The 17879-nt window shown below is 44.9% G+C and overlaps 1 protein-coding gene across 3 annotated transcripts in view; it reads right to left on the bottom strand.

Annotated features, from left to right (window-relative positions):
* MYO5B (myosin VB) overlaps positions 1–17879 on the bottom strand; it is a 307859-nt gene that overhangs the window by 182424 nt on the left and 107556 nt on the right. For all 3 annotated transcript variants that reach the window (XM_080973376.1, XM_080973378.1, XM_080973377.1), the window contains exon 4: positions 15515–15659. In XM_080973376.1, coding sequence (XP_080829502.1) covers positions 15515–15659 — 145 coding nt within the window. The remainder of the gene's footprint in view (positions 1–15514; positions 15660–17879) is intronic.

Below are 17879 nucleotides of genomic sequence, written 5' to 3' on the forward strand. Positions count from 1 at the left end.
AACCTTCTGCAATGCAGGAATCTCAACACAAGGTCAGGTATGGTTTGGAATTGGATAGGGGACCGTAGGTTGAGCTTCCTGCTTTGCAGGGGGTTGAACCAGATGACCATCAAGGTCCCTTCCAACTCTATGATTCTGTAGCATCCTGCAGAGTTAAGAGTTCCCTACTCCCAAGGAGATACCATTTAAAACAGTCAGCAGCAGAAACAACAAAATTGGCACGGGCCACTTGGCTTTTGCCTACCTCTTAGCAATCGTCACAACTTTGTAAGGTTTGGCAGTTAGGCATTGGCTTGTTGTTGAATGGGGGAGGGGAGACCATCGCCTGTCCCTCCAGTTTCAAGGGTATTCCATTAAAGGAATCCGGGGCCTGGTTCCTGTCCGAGGTCCCCTAGAAGGTGAGGGCCATGCCAGGCCTCTGGGAACACCAGGGGAGATGCAAGCGGGTTCCTCCGAAGCAATTTCCCTTTGGGTGGTTTACCCTTACAGACTTCCTGCAAGGGGACAGGAGTCAGATATAGTCTTGCCAGTGCCTAAGCCAATACAGTGGTACCTCGGGTTACAGACGCTTCAGGTTACAGATGCTTCAGGTTACAGGCTCCACTAACCCAGAAATAGCACCTCGGGTTAAGAACTTTGCTTCAGGATGAAGGTACCACTGTACCGCTCTCATTCCTGTAATCAATAAAGTTGTGGCCAACTTTTTGCCCAAAAACCTTAAAGAAAATATTCATGTCCGTGTAAATTTATCTATCCTAATGGGGGGTCGGCTTGAGGGTCTTGCCACACAAATCCCATTACACGTAATGCCCACCTGTTCCTGGTTAATTGTTTTTATAAACAGTGGCACATTAATTTTATGTTCAAAGAGCTCGACACAGTTTTAATAACTGTGGAATGCAGGCAAAATCCAGTCAACAGGTAGACGCTTAAGTTTCACTGATTCCAACACTACGTGCTTAACTCTCCTCTCCCACTGTAATCAATGTGTATTAAAACTAAGCGCTGAACTTTGGCAGTATTGTGCTTGATTATTATTAAGTTTGTATGCTGAATGGAGCTGGCAACAGCCAAGAACATGCAATCCATTTCTGGCACTTGTTACTTTCCTAGAACTCCCTGGCCGCAATCCAAAAAATGAGTTTGGCACACCTAAGCTCATTGATTCCACGGGGTTCAAGTGCCCTTAAGTCGGCCTCAGCATAGAAATCTTCCAATTAAATTTAGTTCAGCCCATCAAGAAGAAGAAGAAGAGTTTGCATTTGATATCCCACCTTTCACTCCCCTTCAGGAGTCTCAAAGCGGCTAACATTCTCCTTTCCCTTCCTCCCCCACAACAAACACTCTGTGAGGTTAGTGGGGCTGAGAGACTTCAGAGAAGTGTGACTGGCCCAAGGTCACCCAGCAGCTGCATGTGGAGGAGCAGAGACGCGAACCTGGTTCACCAGATTACAAGACTACCGCTCTTAACCACTACACCACACTGGCTCTCTTAAGTCGGCCTCAGCATAGAAATCTTCCAATTAAATTTAGTTCAGCCCATCAACCTTCCTCCCTCTTTTTTCTGCTACTTCCTGTACAAAAAGCAAGGGAAGGGAGGAAGAGGAAGGAGGAGAAACAGCTGGCATAATGCACATTGTCTATTGTGAGGGGAATTGTTCTGTCTGCCAAGCTCAACTGCCAGAAGAATTGCCACACCCAGCACTGAATTTCTTCCTTACATTTCAACTTCAACTACTGCTTTCAGCTCTCCACAAGCTCCATTCGCTTCAAGATAGGGCTGCTTCCCCACATTCCAAGGTGATACTTATGCAGGAAGCAGGTGCCGGCCATCCGCGTAATAGTTTTTCTTATTTATTTTAAATCCCACGGCTCAACAGCGCCCTTGCGGGAAACAAAGAAAACCCAGAGAACGCTCAAATAATGTTCCTTTCCCATCGCTGCTTCAACAATTCCACTTTCCATGCGAAAGAAGAAACCGAGGCATATTACAAAATGCCAGTTGTATTTACGCTTTGTCTTGTACAGTGGTACCTTGGCTCTCAAACTTAATTTGTTCCGGAAGTCCGTTCCAAAACCAAGGCGTTCCAAAACCAAGGCGTGCTTTCCCATAGAAAGTAACGTAAAACGAATTAATCCGTTCCAGGCTTTTAAAAACAACCCCTAACACAGCAATTTAACATGAATTTTACTATCTAACGAGACTATTGATCCATAAAATGAAAGCAATAACCAATGTGCTGTACTATAAAATAAACAAGACATTACTGTAGATGATAAAAATTAAAATTATTTTTTTTTCTTACCTGCACTGATGATAGTTATTGTTTGGATGGGGGGCTTTTAGCCATTTCCGTAGTCACACAATCAATCAATCAATCAGTAGCTGAACTGGGTTCCACACAGTCACAAAAACAAATTAAACTAAAAAGCCTCAAAAACAAAAATGCAAAATAAATAGCAAAAACAAAAGCGCCAAACTTAATCCGTTCTGGAAGTGCATTTGACTTCCGAAATGTTCAAAAACCGAGGCGCAGCTTCTGTTTGGTGCAGGTGCCCCGGAAACAATAGCCAACAGCTGCATCGGATGTTCAGCTTCTGATAAATGTTCAAAAACCGGAACACTTATTCTGGGTTTTCAGAGTTTGAGAACCAAGGTACCACTGTATATGGTCTTTGCTCTCCATGAACTGAAAGGAGAGCATGGTTTTTAGTTCATTCTAAAAACCAACAGTTGTCAGAGGGCGAAGTGGGGATGCACGCTGTTGCCACTGGAATCGCAAGCTCCAGCCAAGGATCCAGCCAAGATCGAGAGAATCTTGATGGGACGTTTGCCTTCAATCGAAAGGGAACTCCATGCCCCTCTTCCATGTGTGGTGCTCATGAATCCAAACCAGTGACAAGAACAACCTTCTACTCTGTGCAGATGTTTGCTTGTTCATTTGTTTGTTTGTTCACCAGCTTTTGCTTTTGCGGAGGCCAATCACATATCAAGTATCCAAGTCTTTGATCCTGGACTCTCTTCCTTAACAATGCCAAGCATCACCTACCTTCCACAAGGATCATAAAGCCAAGCTCTCATCCTCTCGCTTCCATTTGGCAAAAGCTCAAGGAGGTTTCTCCCCCTCACACACCAGCAAGTGATCAATGCTTCTTTTGAAATAAAAAGTGAAAGCCCTTGGCCTCACTCGTCTATAAATGTCACTTTCCACACTCTCAGCAGATCCTCTCTCTCTCTTAGTCACTCACTCCCCTTTAGAAAATGATAAGGAACTTACTGGACTAAAGTGCACAGAACCAAGTAACTGCTACTGATTGAGTCTTCCCACTCTTTGGCACAGGGTGCAGGCAGCAAATTTTGTCCCAGATTATCCATTTTCTACAGAAATCCACTTTTCTAGATTAGACATGCTAACAAAATTCTCCCAGTGGATTAACATATTTCTAACGCAGGGGGCGCTGTGGGTTAAACCACAGAGCCTAGGACTTGCCAATCAGAAGGTCGGCGGTTCAAATCCCCGTGATGGGGTGAGCTCCCATTGCTTGGTCCCTGCTTCTGCCAACCTAGCAGTTCGAAAGCACATCCAAGTGCAAGTAGATAAATAGGTACCACTGTGGCGGGAAGGTAAACGGCGTTTCCATGCACTGCTCTGGTTCGCCAGAAGCGGCTTAGTCATGCTGGCCACATGACCCAGAAGCTGTACGCCGGCTCCCTCGGCCAATAAAGCGAGATGAGCGCTGCAACCCCAGAGTGGGTCACGACTGGACCTAATGGTCAGGGGTCCCTTTACCTTTTAACTCCCTCCCAGCATTGATCTATCCCTCTCATGTCTGCATGTTCCAGAAGGTAGAGTTAAGGGATTCTTGCTTGACTCTACGGAGCTGTGCTATGGGGTTTCAAAGGGGTCCATCTTATATTAAGCAGTTGGGTGAGGCCATCCTGGGATAAGGAACAAGGGGTCAGAGTCGGACAACGCCTTTACTGAAGGGGTGGGGCACCTCGGGTTTGGGGACTGAATGCAGCGCTCCAGACCTCTCTTCCATACTTTGGGACTCTCCCCAATCAACATCCCCTCCACAGACCACAACATATTCCCCCTTCTTCACTAACTCTGGTCCAAACCCTTCTTGAGTGCTTCTGCCTCTTGCTTGCTTGCCCGGATGGAGGCTTGAAAGCCAGCATGGCGAAGTGGTCAGAGTGTCAGGCTAGGAGCTGAGAGACCAGGGTTCAAATCCCCACTTGGTCATGAATCTCACTGGGTAATCTTGGGCCAGTCACTGCCTCTCAGCCTGACCTATCCCCCAGGGTTGTTGTTGTTGGGATAAAATGTGGAGAGGGGTAAATTACGTATGCCACCCTGAGTTCCTCAGAGAAAAAGGTGGGATATAAATACAATAAATAATTGTTGTTGTTGTTTAGTCGTTTAGTCTTGTCCGACTCTTCATGACCCCATGGACCAGAGCACACCAGGCCCTTCTGTCCTCCACTGCCTCCCACAGTTTGGTCAAACTCATGCTGGTAGCTTCAAGAACACTGTCCAACCATCTCGCCCTCTGTTGTCCCCTTCTCCATGTGCCCTTCATCTTTCCCATCATCAGGGTCTTTTCCAGGGAGTCTTCTCTTCTCATGAGGTGGCCAAAGTCTTGGAGCCTCAGCTTCACGATCTGTCCTTCCAGTGAGCACTCAGGGCTGATTTCCTTCAGAATGGATAGGTTTGATCTTCTTGCAGTCCATGGGACTCTCAAGAGTCTCCATATATAATATATATAATAAAAATAATAGGGAATATCAAAACACCTGGTGTTTGCATGACTGGAATGCAAACTACTGAACAAAGGCAAAGAGTCAAATCTGTTGCCCATGGGAGAAAGCAGCCGTTGGGCTGAAAAGATGTTCAAAGAATCACAGAACTGAAGGAGATCACAAGGGTCATCTAGCTCAGCCCACTTGCAATGCAGGAATCTTTTGCCCAAACATGGGGCTTGAACCCATGAACTTGAGATTCAGAGTCTTGGGCTTTACTGACAGAACTGTGCACAGTCCCTGCCTATTGCTGCTTTGGGATCAACCCTAAATGTCACAAAGGTGTGGCAAGCTTCCATGTTCTCCAGAACTCTTCCTCAGGCAGGTGGGGGAACCAGGAAAATGTGGGTGGAAACAAGTACAGAAATTAGTCTGGTGTTTATAGCCTCGTTTCCAGGGAAGGTGAATCAATCTCCCACAGATGAAATAGATAGCAGGCTACACACCCAGGTTTCCACAGAACATTAGGCCTCAATTATTTGAGGACTGTATGATCAAGGAATTTCAGAAGTTTTGTACTGGACTACTGTGAAGCTTTACATGTGGGGCTGCCCAATATACCGTAACTTGCTTCAGAAAACCCAATGTACAGCTGTTAAGTGTGGGCAAGTGTTATGATTGCATAATGCTGGTGCTTCAGTTTTGGATCTCAATACAGTGGTACCTCAGGTTACATACGCTTCAGGTTACAGACTCCGCTAACCCAGAAATAGTGCTTCAGGTTAAGAACTTTGCTTCAGGATGAGAACAGAAATCGTGCTCCAGTGGCATGGCGGCAGCGGGAGGCCCCATTAGCTAAAGTGGTGCTTCAGGTTAAAAACAGTTTCAGGTTAAGTACGGACCTCCGGAACGAATTAAGTACTTAACCCGAGGTACCACTGTATACATATTGCCCCATGACACGGGTGCATACGTCTTTTTTCATCATAACACATTATTATCCATTATCTGAGAAATAAAAATCAATAGTAAACAGAGAGCTAGGTAGAGTTACAAGCTTCCAAGCATAACTCACGTAATGCACTAGTCTCTGTAATCACTAGAGCTAGAGACTCAATTAGCAGGTATAATAAAAGCTGAATTGGGGGTCCCTGAATGTGCTGGAAATCTGGAGATCTTAAGTATTAGCTCAATGGCTTGGCAGGCTACCCTTCATTGAGACTTTTTGTTCTAGTTCAACCTTTCCCTCCCTGCTAAAATAAGGTCTTAATTATGAACGCATCTTAGGTTTGACTTCCAGCCACTGGTTCCTGTTATGTTTACATCTCTTAAAAGCCACTGGAAAGTTCAACAATTGCCAGTTGGGATTTGCCATAAGTAACTGTTTATGTAGCATGATCAGATAACTTCACTGGTCTTTTTTGCTTGGTTTTGTTTCCACCCCCCAACCCCCACCCTGGCTGATGAGATGAATACCCTAATTCTATGCATTTCCCGGTTTTGTTTCTGAACAGTGTCGTGCAAGGCACAACACAATCCAGTCTCATGTGGGCCAGCAGCAGTCTGAACAGAGCAATTTTGGTCCTGCTCACTGACTCTTGAACAGCACAGGAAGGACGTGTCACATCACATTAGATTGCTGGTCCATCTCAACCTCCTTTCCAGTTGGAAACAAAGTGACTGATGATATAGTCCGGAACAATTAAAAAGAAGAGGCCAACATCTCATTTATGAAGGAAGGACTACAATTATATGCATAACAAATGGCTTGGAGACTAAGGGAAAACCCATTTTTTACTATAGAGAACATTACAGTGGTACCTTGGGTTACATACGCTTCAGGTTACAGACTCTGCTAACCCAGAAATAGTACCTCAGGTTAAGAACTTTGCTTCAGGATAAGAACAGAAATCGTGCGTGGTGGTATGGCAGCAGCGGGAGGCCCCATTAGCTAAAGTGGTGCTTCAGGTTAAGAACAGTTTCAGGTTAAGAACAAACCTCCGGACGAATTAAGTACTTAACCCAAGGTACCACATTTGTTTCTCTTATTGCAGTGAGCGTTACACTGTGCAGGCAGCATACCCCAGTTCCTGACCTGGTACGCAAGACATGGAAAGCCAAACTACGGTTTGCCAAGATAATATGGATGCGCAGGTATGGAGGGAGCCAAGGTTTAGTTTAGTGTGTTATCTGAAACAAACCCTGTGGTTAAGCTCTCTCATTAACCACAAGCTATAGCCAATGTTCGCTCTTTGCTACAACTCATAGTTAGTGAGGAGAGAGTTTAAAAAAAGGCTCTGTTTTTGATGATACTGCTCAGCACAGAGCAGCAATGGAGGAAGAGCAAAACGGCAGCAAGCTCCTCTCCAGGAGGGTACAGTTTTGGCAAGCCATTGTTTACTGTGCTGTGCAAACCTCACCACTGTCAGATACCACTGACATTGGTAAGTTCCTTTGATGCAGAGGGTTACTGCATCAAGCCCTATCCTATGGGGATCCCATCCTCCATCAAGTCGCTGTCTGGAGAAAGAACTTTGTGGAGGAACCTGCCCATTGCTCCTGGCCTGGCCAGTGACACCAGCTGTCTTCCTGGATCTGATCTGGGGATGGGCAAGACATCCAGTCTACCCACCGGCCTCAGCAAGGAGGAGCTTGTTAGCATTTCATTCTCTCATCACAGGATCGTGTGATCCTCTGTTTACATTCCATAACACTGTAAGTGTGGGAACGGAACTCAGACTAGAGAACTTCTGCTCTTTGTGCTCTCGGACAGAGAAGACGCACGTGTGAGACGCTGTTCACACAAGCCATGTTTTGTTGTTTTGATTTGCTGTAAATAAAGAAAATTCGTGATGCCACATACCTACACAGTCTTGCTTCTTGTGGAACTCTGCTAAGCGTGCATACAGCTCCATTGGATGTATGCCACAGGTCTGTACGGAAAGCGCTGCCCTTCTAGGAAGCCAAAAGCTACACAGGCAGAACTAGTCAACTGTGTTGTTGTTGTTTTTTAAAAAGAGCTACAACTTGAAGTATTAGCACCTGAGCTTAATTTTCTCTCCTTTTCCCACTTCTTTTTTCCTTGTGCATCATTTATTTATTTATTTATTTATTTATTTATTTATTTATTTATTGTGAACCTTAGGTTAGGGACTGTACTGATTTTTGTAAGCTGCTCCAAAAGCCTTCTTTAGCTAAATTGTAGGGCATAAATGTTTTAAATCGATAAAATAAATCAGTAAGTGTTACAGAACCACGCAGGCTGCATTTTTCCTCCCCGCAAAACGTTCCCATGAAACTTGACCACGACTGCAGCAAAATTATCCAAGGTTTCGCTTGCAGTGCGATCTGATGGTCTAATTAGGTCAACCAAGCGCCCTTCACAGGTAACGTCGCGCTGACACTGCACCAGATTCACGCGTAAACCCAGCAGCACAGCAGCCAACGATGGAAAATGGCCGCTGTGCACTGGGGAGAACCGCGGTTTACTCAGCATCCTAAACTCAGTTCCCCTTTCCACAGTATGACCCGTCCCAAACTGAAGTTGAACTGTGCAAGAAGGTGCAGAGAACCCCATCCAAACTTAATTGCTTTCCTAGCAATACTTGGCTTTACAGGCTGCATTATATGGACGGCTCTGCCTGTGCAGATATTGGACACACATTCAATAGACCCTCCCTGGTACAACAGGAAAATATTTTAAACCAGATACCCCTTTAATATTATATCAGTAAACTCCTGTAAGCAGTCAAAACCCACCTTTCCAGAAAGGGCATAGGAAAAACTGCCTTGACACAGTGAATACCAGTAATTTCAGTTTTTCAAACTTCCTTGTGTGGGTTCACATTTTTTTACCATGGGCTAGTATTATACCAGAAAGAAGTACTCAAAATCATGACACTCTATAATTTTAAAGGTGGATTACAGGAGCCTGGCTGGTTATCGGATTGAAATGCACTCAACAGGAGGCCTAGTGCATGTTCCAAAAGGCAAGAAATTATATTTTTAATATAAAAAGCTTTTGGATGTACTGTGCTTCGTGCTCTCAGAACTTTTGAACCCGAGAATTATTCTGCTTAAAAATGTTAGGAATACATATGCACCTGGATGGTGAACTTTGTGCTTGTTCAGCGGCAATGTGGGCTGTTGTGTGAATAGTAGGGGAAGGCCACAGAGAGATACTCAAGAACCTACCTACTTTTCAAGGTTATTATGAGAATAAAAATAAGGGACGATACCCTATACAACACCCTAAGCTCACTGGAAGAAGGCTGAGGTAAAAAAAGAATGAATTCACTTCCAGCAAACACAGCAGAGTTACTGACCCTTCAGAGGTGGAACACCCGCAAGAATAAACCTTACAAAACAGCAGACATCTCTGAAGGCAGGCTTTTCTTGTTCATATAAGAAAGTGGCGCAAGTCCCAAGACAGATGGATGCCAACACAACAACACTGTCTCTTTTCAGGTGCCAGTAAGACTAAACTGTGTCTCCAATTTTCATTTGGAAAAGCATCGCCCTGCAAAGCTATGCTCTTATAGTGGTACCTTGGGTTACAGACGCTTCAGGTTACATACGCTTCAGGCTACAGACTCCGCTAACCCAGAAATAGTGCTTCAGGTTAAGAACTTAGCTTCAGGATGAGAACAGAAATCAGACAGTGATGGCGCAGCAGCAGCAGGAGGCCCCGTTAGCTAAAGTGGTGCTTCAGGTTAAGAACAGTTTCAGGTTAAGTACAGACCTCCAGAACGAATTAAGTACTTAACCCGAGGTACCACTGTATATAGAAGAGACCACAGTCCCTAAATATTTAAAAACAAAAAACAAAAACACTCCATTTTTTTGCCTGTATATTATTGTTGGAGCTGGAAGACAACCCTTCTCCAGAGTGCCAAGCACAAACACCAGCTTCTCAAATGTCCTTTTGGAATGATTCGCTACCGTAAAAGGAATTTGCAGGTGGCATTTCTAACTGTAACACGGGAAACAAACGCTCAGCTGCCTTGCACTGAGCCAGACGACTCAACCAGAATGAAGAAACTGTGCCCTACTATGGACAGTCTATCCATTTTGTCCAGTATTGTCTACTCCAACTGGCAGCAGCGGTCCAGGTTCTCAGGTAGGTTCTGCTACCTGATCCTTTAAGCTGGAGAGACCAGGGACTGGACCTGAAACCTTCTGCACATAAAGCACCTGCTCTTCCACTCACCTAGGGTCTCTCAAATTTTCTAAAGGTATGGCCCTCTTTCTGCTGTCGTACAGTCTCCTTCTGGGAACTGAACCCAGAACCCCTCACATCAAATTAAGAATCATGTCTTAGAGAATAACTCCCACCACTTCTTGACATTGGCCATGCTGCTTGAGGCTGATGGGAGTTGGACTCCAGCAACATCTGAAGGATCCCAGATTCAATTCCCAGCATCTCCAGGTAGGACTGGTAAAGACCCCCGCCTGAAACCCCCCAATTGCTGCTGCCAATCAGTGTAGACAATACTGAGTCAGACGGACCAATAGTCTGGCTCAATATGAGGCAGCTTCCTATGAAAGGAGGTGCAGAGAAATCAACACACTTTCTCAAATGCCACCCACAGAAATTAAGAAAGCCACATGGAGGCAAAGTCTTCTCCTTCTTTGGCGATCACTCGTAGCTGAGTAAGATTGTCTTCCATAAACACAGTTTTAACAATAAGTCCAATTCTGGATCCACACGTCCTTCCACAGTGGGGACATTGGTTTCTGGGCGGGAGTTGATCACGGTGTGGATTTGCCAAGCGTGCCTTCCTCTTAGCATGTTTCTCCCTTGCGTTCTGAGTTTGAGTGTCTTCAAAGTCCATGACACCTTTGGTAAAGGCTGTTCTCCAACTGGAGCGCTTGCAGGCCAATGTTTCCCAGTTGTCGGTGTTTATACTACATTTTTGAAGATTTGCCTTGAGAGAGTCTTTAAACCTCTTTTCTTGACCACCAGCATTACACTTTCCATTTTTAAGTTCGGAATAGAGTAGTTGCTTTGGAAGACAATAATCAGGCATCCGTACAACATGACCAGTCCTACGAAGCTGATGTTGAAGAATCATTGCTTGGATGCAAAATATGATAGCTTCAGTACTATCTGAGAAATTCTGCTGGCTTCCTATAAATTAACTGGCTTTGTATTAATAAACCCGAGCATGGCTCTTGCATCTGTCTCCCCACCCCATGCTTTTTTCCATTTATTTCTTTCCAGACAGCTGAGATTGTTGATGGCTCTCTGCTAAAGGAAGTTAGAGGCACGTAAGGAGCATCACCAGGAAATTAGCTCCAACACTGCAGGGCGAGATGGCAAACAAAGCTCAACACTGTGGTCCATAGCAACACCTGACAGCTTCAGAATACACCTCAGGGGTAAACAACACTTGATTAGCATGTAAAGTGAACCCCTTGCCAGTTTTTGTTTTTAAAAGTACAGTGGTACCTCAGGTTAGGTACTTAATTCGTTCCGGAGGTCCATACTTAAACTGAAACTGTTCTTAACCTGAAGCACCGCTTTAGCTAATGGGGCCTCCTGCTGCTGCTGCGCCACTGGAGCACAATTTCTGTTCTCATCCTGAAGCAAAGTTCTTAACCTGAAGCACTATTTCTGGGTTAGCGGAGTCTGTAACCTGAAGAGTATGTAACCTGAAGAGTATGCAACCTGAGGTACCACTGTAAAAGCATCTGCAGAGAGGGCAACTGGAAGTAGAGAAGTAGAGGTGGTGAGTTTGTGTGCTTAACCCTTTCCCCACATGCAGTTTCTATATTCATTCTCCTCCTGCGAGCAGCTTTTTGTCCACCGCAGGGATCAAAATGTGTGTTAGTTAAGGTCAACTTGTGTTTTAAATCACAAACAGGGGTGGGAACCAACATCACATGTTCCAGGTTCAGAAGTGGAGTCTAGGAACAACCTGGTGCCATCCAGAGGTTGCTGGACCAACTCCCATCAACCCTAAGCACTGGCCATGTTGACTACGGCTGATGGGAGTTGGAGTCTGACAATATCAAGAGGGCACCAGGTTGAGCAAGGCTCCCAGTACGTTTCAGAGCACAATTCAAAGTGTTGGTGCTGACTTTAAAGCCCTAAATGGCCTTGGCCCAGTATACCTGAAGGAGCGTCTCCACCCCCATCATTCTGCCCAAACACTGAGGTCCAGTGCCAAGGGCCTTCTGGCAGTTGCCTCCCTGCAAGAAGCCAAGTTACAGGGAACCAGGCAGAGGGCCTTCTCGGTGGTGGCGCCCGCCCTGTGGAATGCCCTCCCACCAGATGTCAAAGAGAAAAACAACTACCAGACTTTTAGAAGACATCTGAAGGCAGCCTGTTTAGGGAAGCTTTTAATGTTTAATAGGCTATTGGAATTTAATATTCTGTTGGAAGCCGCCCAGAGTGGCTGGGGAAACCCAGCTAGATGGGCAGGGTAAAAATAAATAATAATAATAATAATAATAATAATAATAATAATAATAATAATAATTTAGAGTCCAAGGAGGAAGACAGAGCAACCACTTCAGGACACATAAGTGGGGAGACACAGTGTTGGCTCCTCTTACAGAAGTCTCTGGCACAGCAACATCTCCTGAGGTGTATTCTGGGGATGATTTCCACACTCAAGACTTCTCTCTTCCAAGGTGCCTTCAGACTATTCTCCTTAACTCAGACAGTCTGGTATGAGGGCCGTGTTGATACTGAGGGGTACATCTGTGTGTGTCTGTTTTGGAATGAAGAAAATGCAAGCCACAAATTGTTGTAATGCACAGTTATTGGCTCACACTTGCATGCATGAAAGGGTTAACCTGAGCCCTGAATTCAAATTACCATGGATGGGACTCAGCAAGCCTTTGCTTCCTCCTTCCCTCCCTCCCTCTCTGACCTGCTTCCCAGAAGAAGCTGGGCAGCAACACAGCTCAAAGCTCAAGAGGAAAAACCTACAAGTGAGTGAATCTCTCTAAAAGGATATTTTTAACTGCCTGCATCTTTGCTAACACAAAGTCTCATGATTCTTTTTAAGGAAACCAGGTTTTCTTTTTAATTTGTCTGGAACCCTTTTTCTTCTTTATTTTTACCGCCAACGGATGGATACTTGTTTGCTGTAACTTCTGAAAATCTGAGAGTAAAATCTTCACTTTTGCAAAGCTAAGTATCTGTGATTTGTTCTAGCCTAAGTATTTTTGTGAGGAACATTCGTCTAAAGGTGGATGAGGCTTGAATTTTAATGTGCTTGGAGCAATTGCCATTGTGCTAACTCCACTATGAGAGAATAAGAATCTCTCTTCCAAACCTCCCTCCCCAACATGAAAGGGCCAAACACCTTACTGTTCCTCTGCTTCAAATTCCACCTTCCCAATGCTACTTTCCTTTAAAAAAAACAACAACAATTGTGACAGAGATTTCCTGTGCGCATTTGCACATAATGTGTTTGAGCAACACTCCTCTCGGGATGAACACAGACAATCATTTCAGTGTTGAAACTTGAGAGAGGAACTACATCCAACACAATAAACAGAAACCTTCCTTTCACCCCTCTGCCACCTTGGGTCAAACAGGACCTGCAGGTTTTTGAACAATCCACAGATCTACAACTCTTATATAGCAGGGGCAAAACTAGGATGAGGACACATGTCTCAAATGGCAGTCAAACTTGCAAACAGCCTTAAAAAATATTATATAGCACAACAGACGGAAAAGCAGTTCAGCACTTTGCTGAAGGCAGCCCGGCACTTTTGCACCCTTCTCATTTTTGTGCATCGAGGTCAAACATAAAAGATACCATGCTTATTTTGCATTAACAGCCCCGCCAGGGAGCTCAAAGGAGTATAACTGCTCAGTCTTGCTCTTAAAACTTGCTTGAAAGACAAAACTGCTATGGAGACTCTCATCTCGGGGGTCTCTGCCAACGCCAACTCGTCAGCAACTTCCGACTGCAGCCCGGGCCAATTTCAGTGCAGGAGTGGGTGGATTAAACCCCAATTAAGCCCAGAGAGCTTCCCTTGCTCACAGCAGTCTCAAACTTGGCTGAAACGCTGTTGTCAGGATGATTAAGTTGCACTGCAAGCTAACAGCGGTAAAAAGCAATAAGATCAATAAGGAGGCACAGTAAATGAAACTTTTGCTTCCAGAAAGAGAAATAAAAGCACCTTTTTAAGGGCTCCGGTGAAAGTTTGGGGAATTTGCTGATGCACCATCATCTGTCACTAACCAAGGATGCTGAAAAGGTGAGGGGAGCTTCTCTGAAGACTGAAGGTAAGCAAAAGTTCAGATGCAGCCACAGGCTCTGGAATTCTGCACTAAAAGGTCCTACATCTCAAAACCACAAATCTTAGGACAAACAAGTCTGAATTCTACAACTGGAACTGAGACACAGAAACCTCAAACTTGGGGGAAATCTGCTCATGGTTTTGAAGAGGATGTTGTTTTTGTTTTTCAAAGGGCAACAAGAATATTGCATGCAGGGTGGTTGGAAGGATATGGACAGAAACCAACCCAAATCTAGACCTGGAGAGCGTGGAGATGTTAGAAGAAGAGGGAACAAATAGACAAGGAACAAACTGAAAGTATTTATACCAAACGCAGCCAGGTAGGCAAATGTCAGTTCCCCTTGGACAAATGCTTGCAAGCAGCTTCCACAGTCTCCTTCTTCCCCAAGGCTCCCAGAGGGCTTATATTGTGACAGGACAGAAGCGGCATTGTGCACTCCCAGTTGTTCCCAGTAAGCATTCACACACACACACACACACACACACACCCCAGCGACTAAACATCCAAGCCACCTCAGTGGGGAAATGGTGCTCAGCATGCAATTCACAATGTGGACAAAGGCCTTCAAAGGAGACTTCTCCATAGTATGAATCACACTCTGTCAGGGACTAGGAGAGCCCAAAAGCTTCTGCTGCTGCCCTCCTTCTGACCCAGGAGGGGAAGAGGAAGAGGAAGAGGAAGAGGAAGAGGAAGAGGAAGAGGAAGGCGGTGTCAGCACCAGAATCCCCTTTGCAAGCATGTAACCAGAGGCTTCACCTTGCCTGACCATCAAAGGAGCCCGTGTTTATCTGTCTACTTATATAATTTATACTCTGCTTTTCTACATGAACTCAAAGCAACTGTGCAATGTCACACATTTCCATTTCCTTTAGCACTTGGCAGGCTTCTTTTTCAGTGCCAGATAAGTCAACAAAGCTAGTTTCCAGTCCAGGAGGTTCCAAAGATAAGTCCTAACTGCGACTGTGTGAATGTATCTGTAAGCGAGATGGAGGGGCTTGGCAGGGCCAGTGCTACTACCATTGTTGGCCTGGCCCTGGGGTTTGGTTTGAAGCACCAGCATTCATCCAAAGGGAAGGGGAGAAGGATAAAAGAGAGAACTAGAAGCCACGAAGCATGAACAGGCAATGAGAAGCAAACCCTCCTCAAACACTAACTTCTCTAACTTCATTACTAGTCTTCATGAATAAGCAGAACTGATAGCAGGAATTAGTGCACCATGGCAAATGCACGCTCAATTCCCCCCTGCAATGAAACCACGTGGACTAGGAAACTGCTCAAAAAGAAAGGAAGGAAGAAATTAAGTCGAAAACCTTGGTATTCGGCAGAAGCTGTTGGGTTCAGCATTCAGTAGCAAACATTTTACTCCGTGACAGCACGCCAATCGTGAGGATTTTCAGAGCCTGTCCGCCAACCGAATTTGGGTGCTTTCTTACATGAATATGGGATAGCTTTGGTTTTAGTGCACAAGTCTGTCTGCAGCTGGGGTGGGCAATTATTCCACTCACCTGGCCATCTGTTTATATGCTTCTTCTGCAACTGCAAATATATGAGGATCCATGTCCCCCATGTTTTGGCCGCTGTATGCATAGATGACATCTTGTCCATAGATTGGCAACTGTTCATAGGGATTGATGGCAACAAGCACAATACCTTGAAAACAGGCAAGCATGCAAACAGTTAGAAGCCACGCCAAAGAAGCAAAATTTTAAATACATTCTAAAATAAGAACTACCAATCAACTTTGAATCACTTTTCTGCTACATAGATGATGATGATGATGCTGTTTCAGCCTAGCTGTGTTTTGTGGACCGTGGTTTCTGCGACGTTAACATATGAGAGTGCTGGAGGTGAAATAGTTAAACAGGTTACCCAATCAGAACCCAGGGGGTGGAGTCAGAGGGACTATAAAACCAGCTCTGGGAGGGGCGAAGGGAGAGTTTGTTGGGAGTTGGGTGGTTGGTTGGAGTGGGAGTGAATTGGGATAGAGTCTGTGGGTAGGTTGAGTTAGTGTAGCGAAATAAGCTGAGTCAGGAACAGTTAGGGGCTAGGAAGACAAGTACCGTATTTTTCGCTCTATAAGATGCACCAGACCATAAGACGCACCTAGTTTTTGGAGGAGGAAAACAAGAAAAAAATATTCTGAATCTCAGAAGCCAGAACAACAAGAGGGATCACTGCGCAGCGAAAGCAGTGATCCCTCTTGCTGTTCTGGCTTCTGGGATAGCTGCGCAGCCTGCATTCGCTCTATAAGACGCACACACATTTCCCCTTACTTTTTAGGAGGGAAAAAGTGAGTCTTATAGAGCAAAAAATACGGTAAATATCTGAGAGGTGGTTTAGTGAGTGAGAGCAGGTAGCAAAAGGTATAGGTCTGGATAGGCACCCCATGATTGTAATTGACCAAATACCGTTTATGAAACCACACGCTTGTTAAACTGCAATAAATAAACAGAAGTTTATGTTCCAATTTAACCCTGACTGGACTCAGTAGGTCCTGGGTGGTGTCAGCGAGAAATAAAGTGGTGGCACAGGGATCAATAGATGGTGAAATGTCCGGGGACCCTGTGTGATCACCGCAGTTTCTTACTCTATGGCCACCATATGGGAATATATTTGAAAGGCTTCCACATTTCAAGTCACCTGCTACCACTTTGCCCTCTGCAACCATAATGCAGCAAAGCTACAACTGCACATGAGAGAGAAAGGTGCACTAAGCCACAAGTTCTTTAGCACAGCCATTTGCACTGCTGAAGAGGCAAGCAGATTTTCAGTAAAGTACAAATGCAAGTGGGTTGCCTCTTCAGCATGTAGACGACTTATTTTTTTAAAGGCAGCACTCTTCTTCTTTAGCATTTTCCTCTATTATTTTCAGGATGGTTTCAGGAGCACAGCTGTCCCATACCATTATTTAATAAACACAATCAATCAATCAATGCTGAAATCTAAAGGTATCAGCGTTTTTCTCAGGGCAGGACAAGACAAGAAATGGCTTTTTCCTAGAACAAACAGTTCTCTGTGCTGCAGGATTTAAAAAGAAACTGGAGCACTTATTATACCACAGCTTTTGACTTTAGAAAAAGCCCTCAAGGTGACTTACAAAAGAAAATCCTGTAAAGAACATAAAAAAAGTACAGGGCAGGATTCGGAGATACTTCTTTGATGTGCAGAGAGAGCTTATATCCTGCCAAGAGAGATGTACATTTCCTGCTCATCTGTCTGCCTCATCATGTATGCGAGTTTTCGTTTCTATAGTTCTGTTATGAGAGATGCTTTCAGCCCTTTAACGCTGTATTGTCTGTCTCTAAAAAAAAGGTCACGTTTGAAGTAGTTTTTGCTGATTCATGAACGGACAGACATGTCTATCCTTTTGAAAACAAACAGAAAATCTCTTGTGCAGCAATAAACTAAGCTATCTGCTTTCAAACCTAGTACAGACTTACCGTATTTTTCGCTTCGTGAGACGCACCTGACCATAAGACTCCCCTAGTTTTTAGAGGGTGAATGCAAGGGAAAAAATATTCTTTAAAGGGATCGCTGAGCAGAACCTGTATGCATCCCAGGCTCTGCTCAACGCTCCCTTTCACGAGCCGCGTGGAGCGTGTGTGTGGCTCTGGGGGGCTTTTCCCTGAGGAGAAGAAGACCCCAAGACACATGCTCCGTACGCTCTTTAAAGGGAGCGCTGAGCAGAGCCTCCCACCTGCATTCGCTCCACAAGAAGCACACACATTTACCCTTACTTTTTAGGAGGGGAAAAGTGCGTCTTATGGAGCGAAAAATACGGTAGTTATCTGGAAGCCTCCAGATGTTTTGGATGACAATTTCTCACAGTTCCAGCCAGCATGGACCATGGCCAGGGAAGACAGAGGTGGT

Source organism: Podarcis pityusensis (genome assembly GCF_964106645.2).
Source record: "Podarcis pityusensis genome assembly, chromosome: 11".
Taxonomy (NCBI): domain Eukaryota; kingdom Metazoa; phylum Chordata; class Lepidosauria; order Squamata; family Lacertidae; genus Podarcis; species Podarcis pityusensis.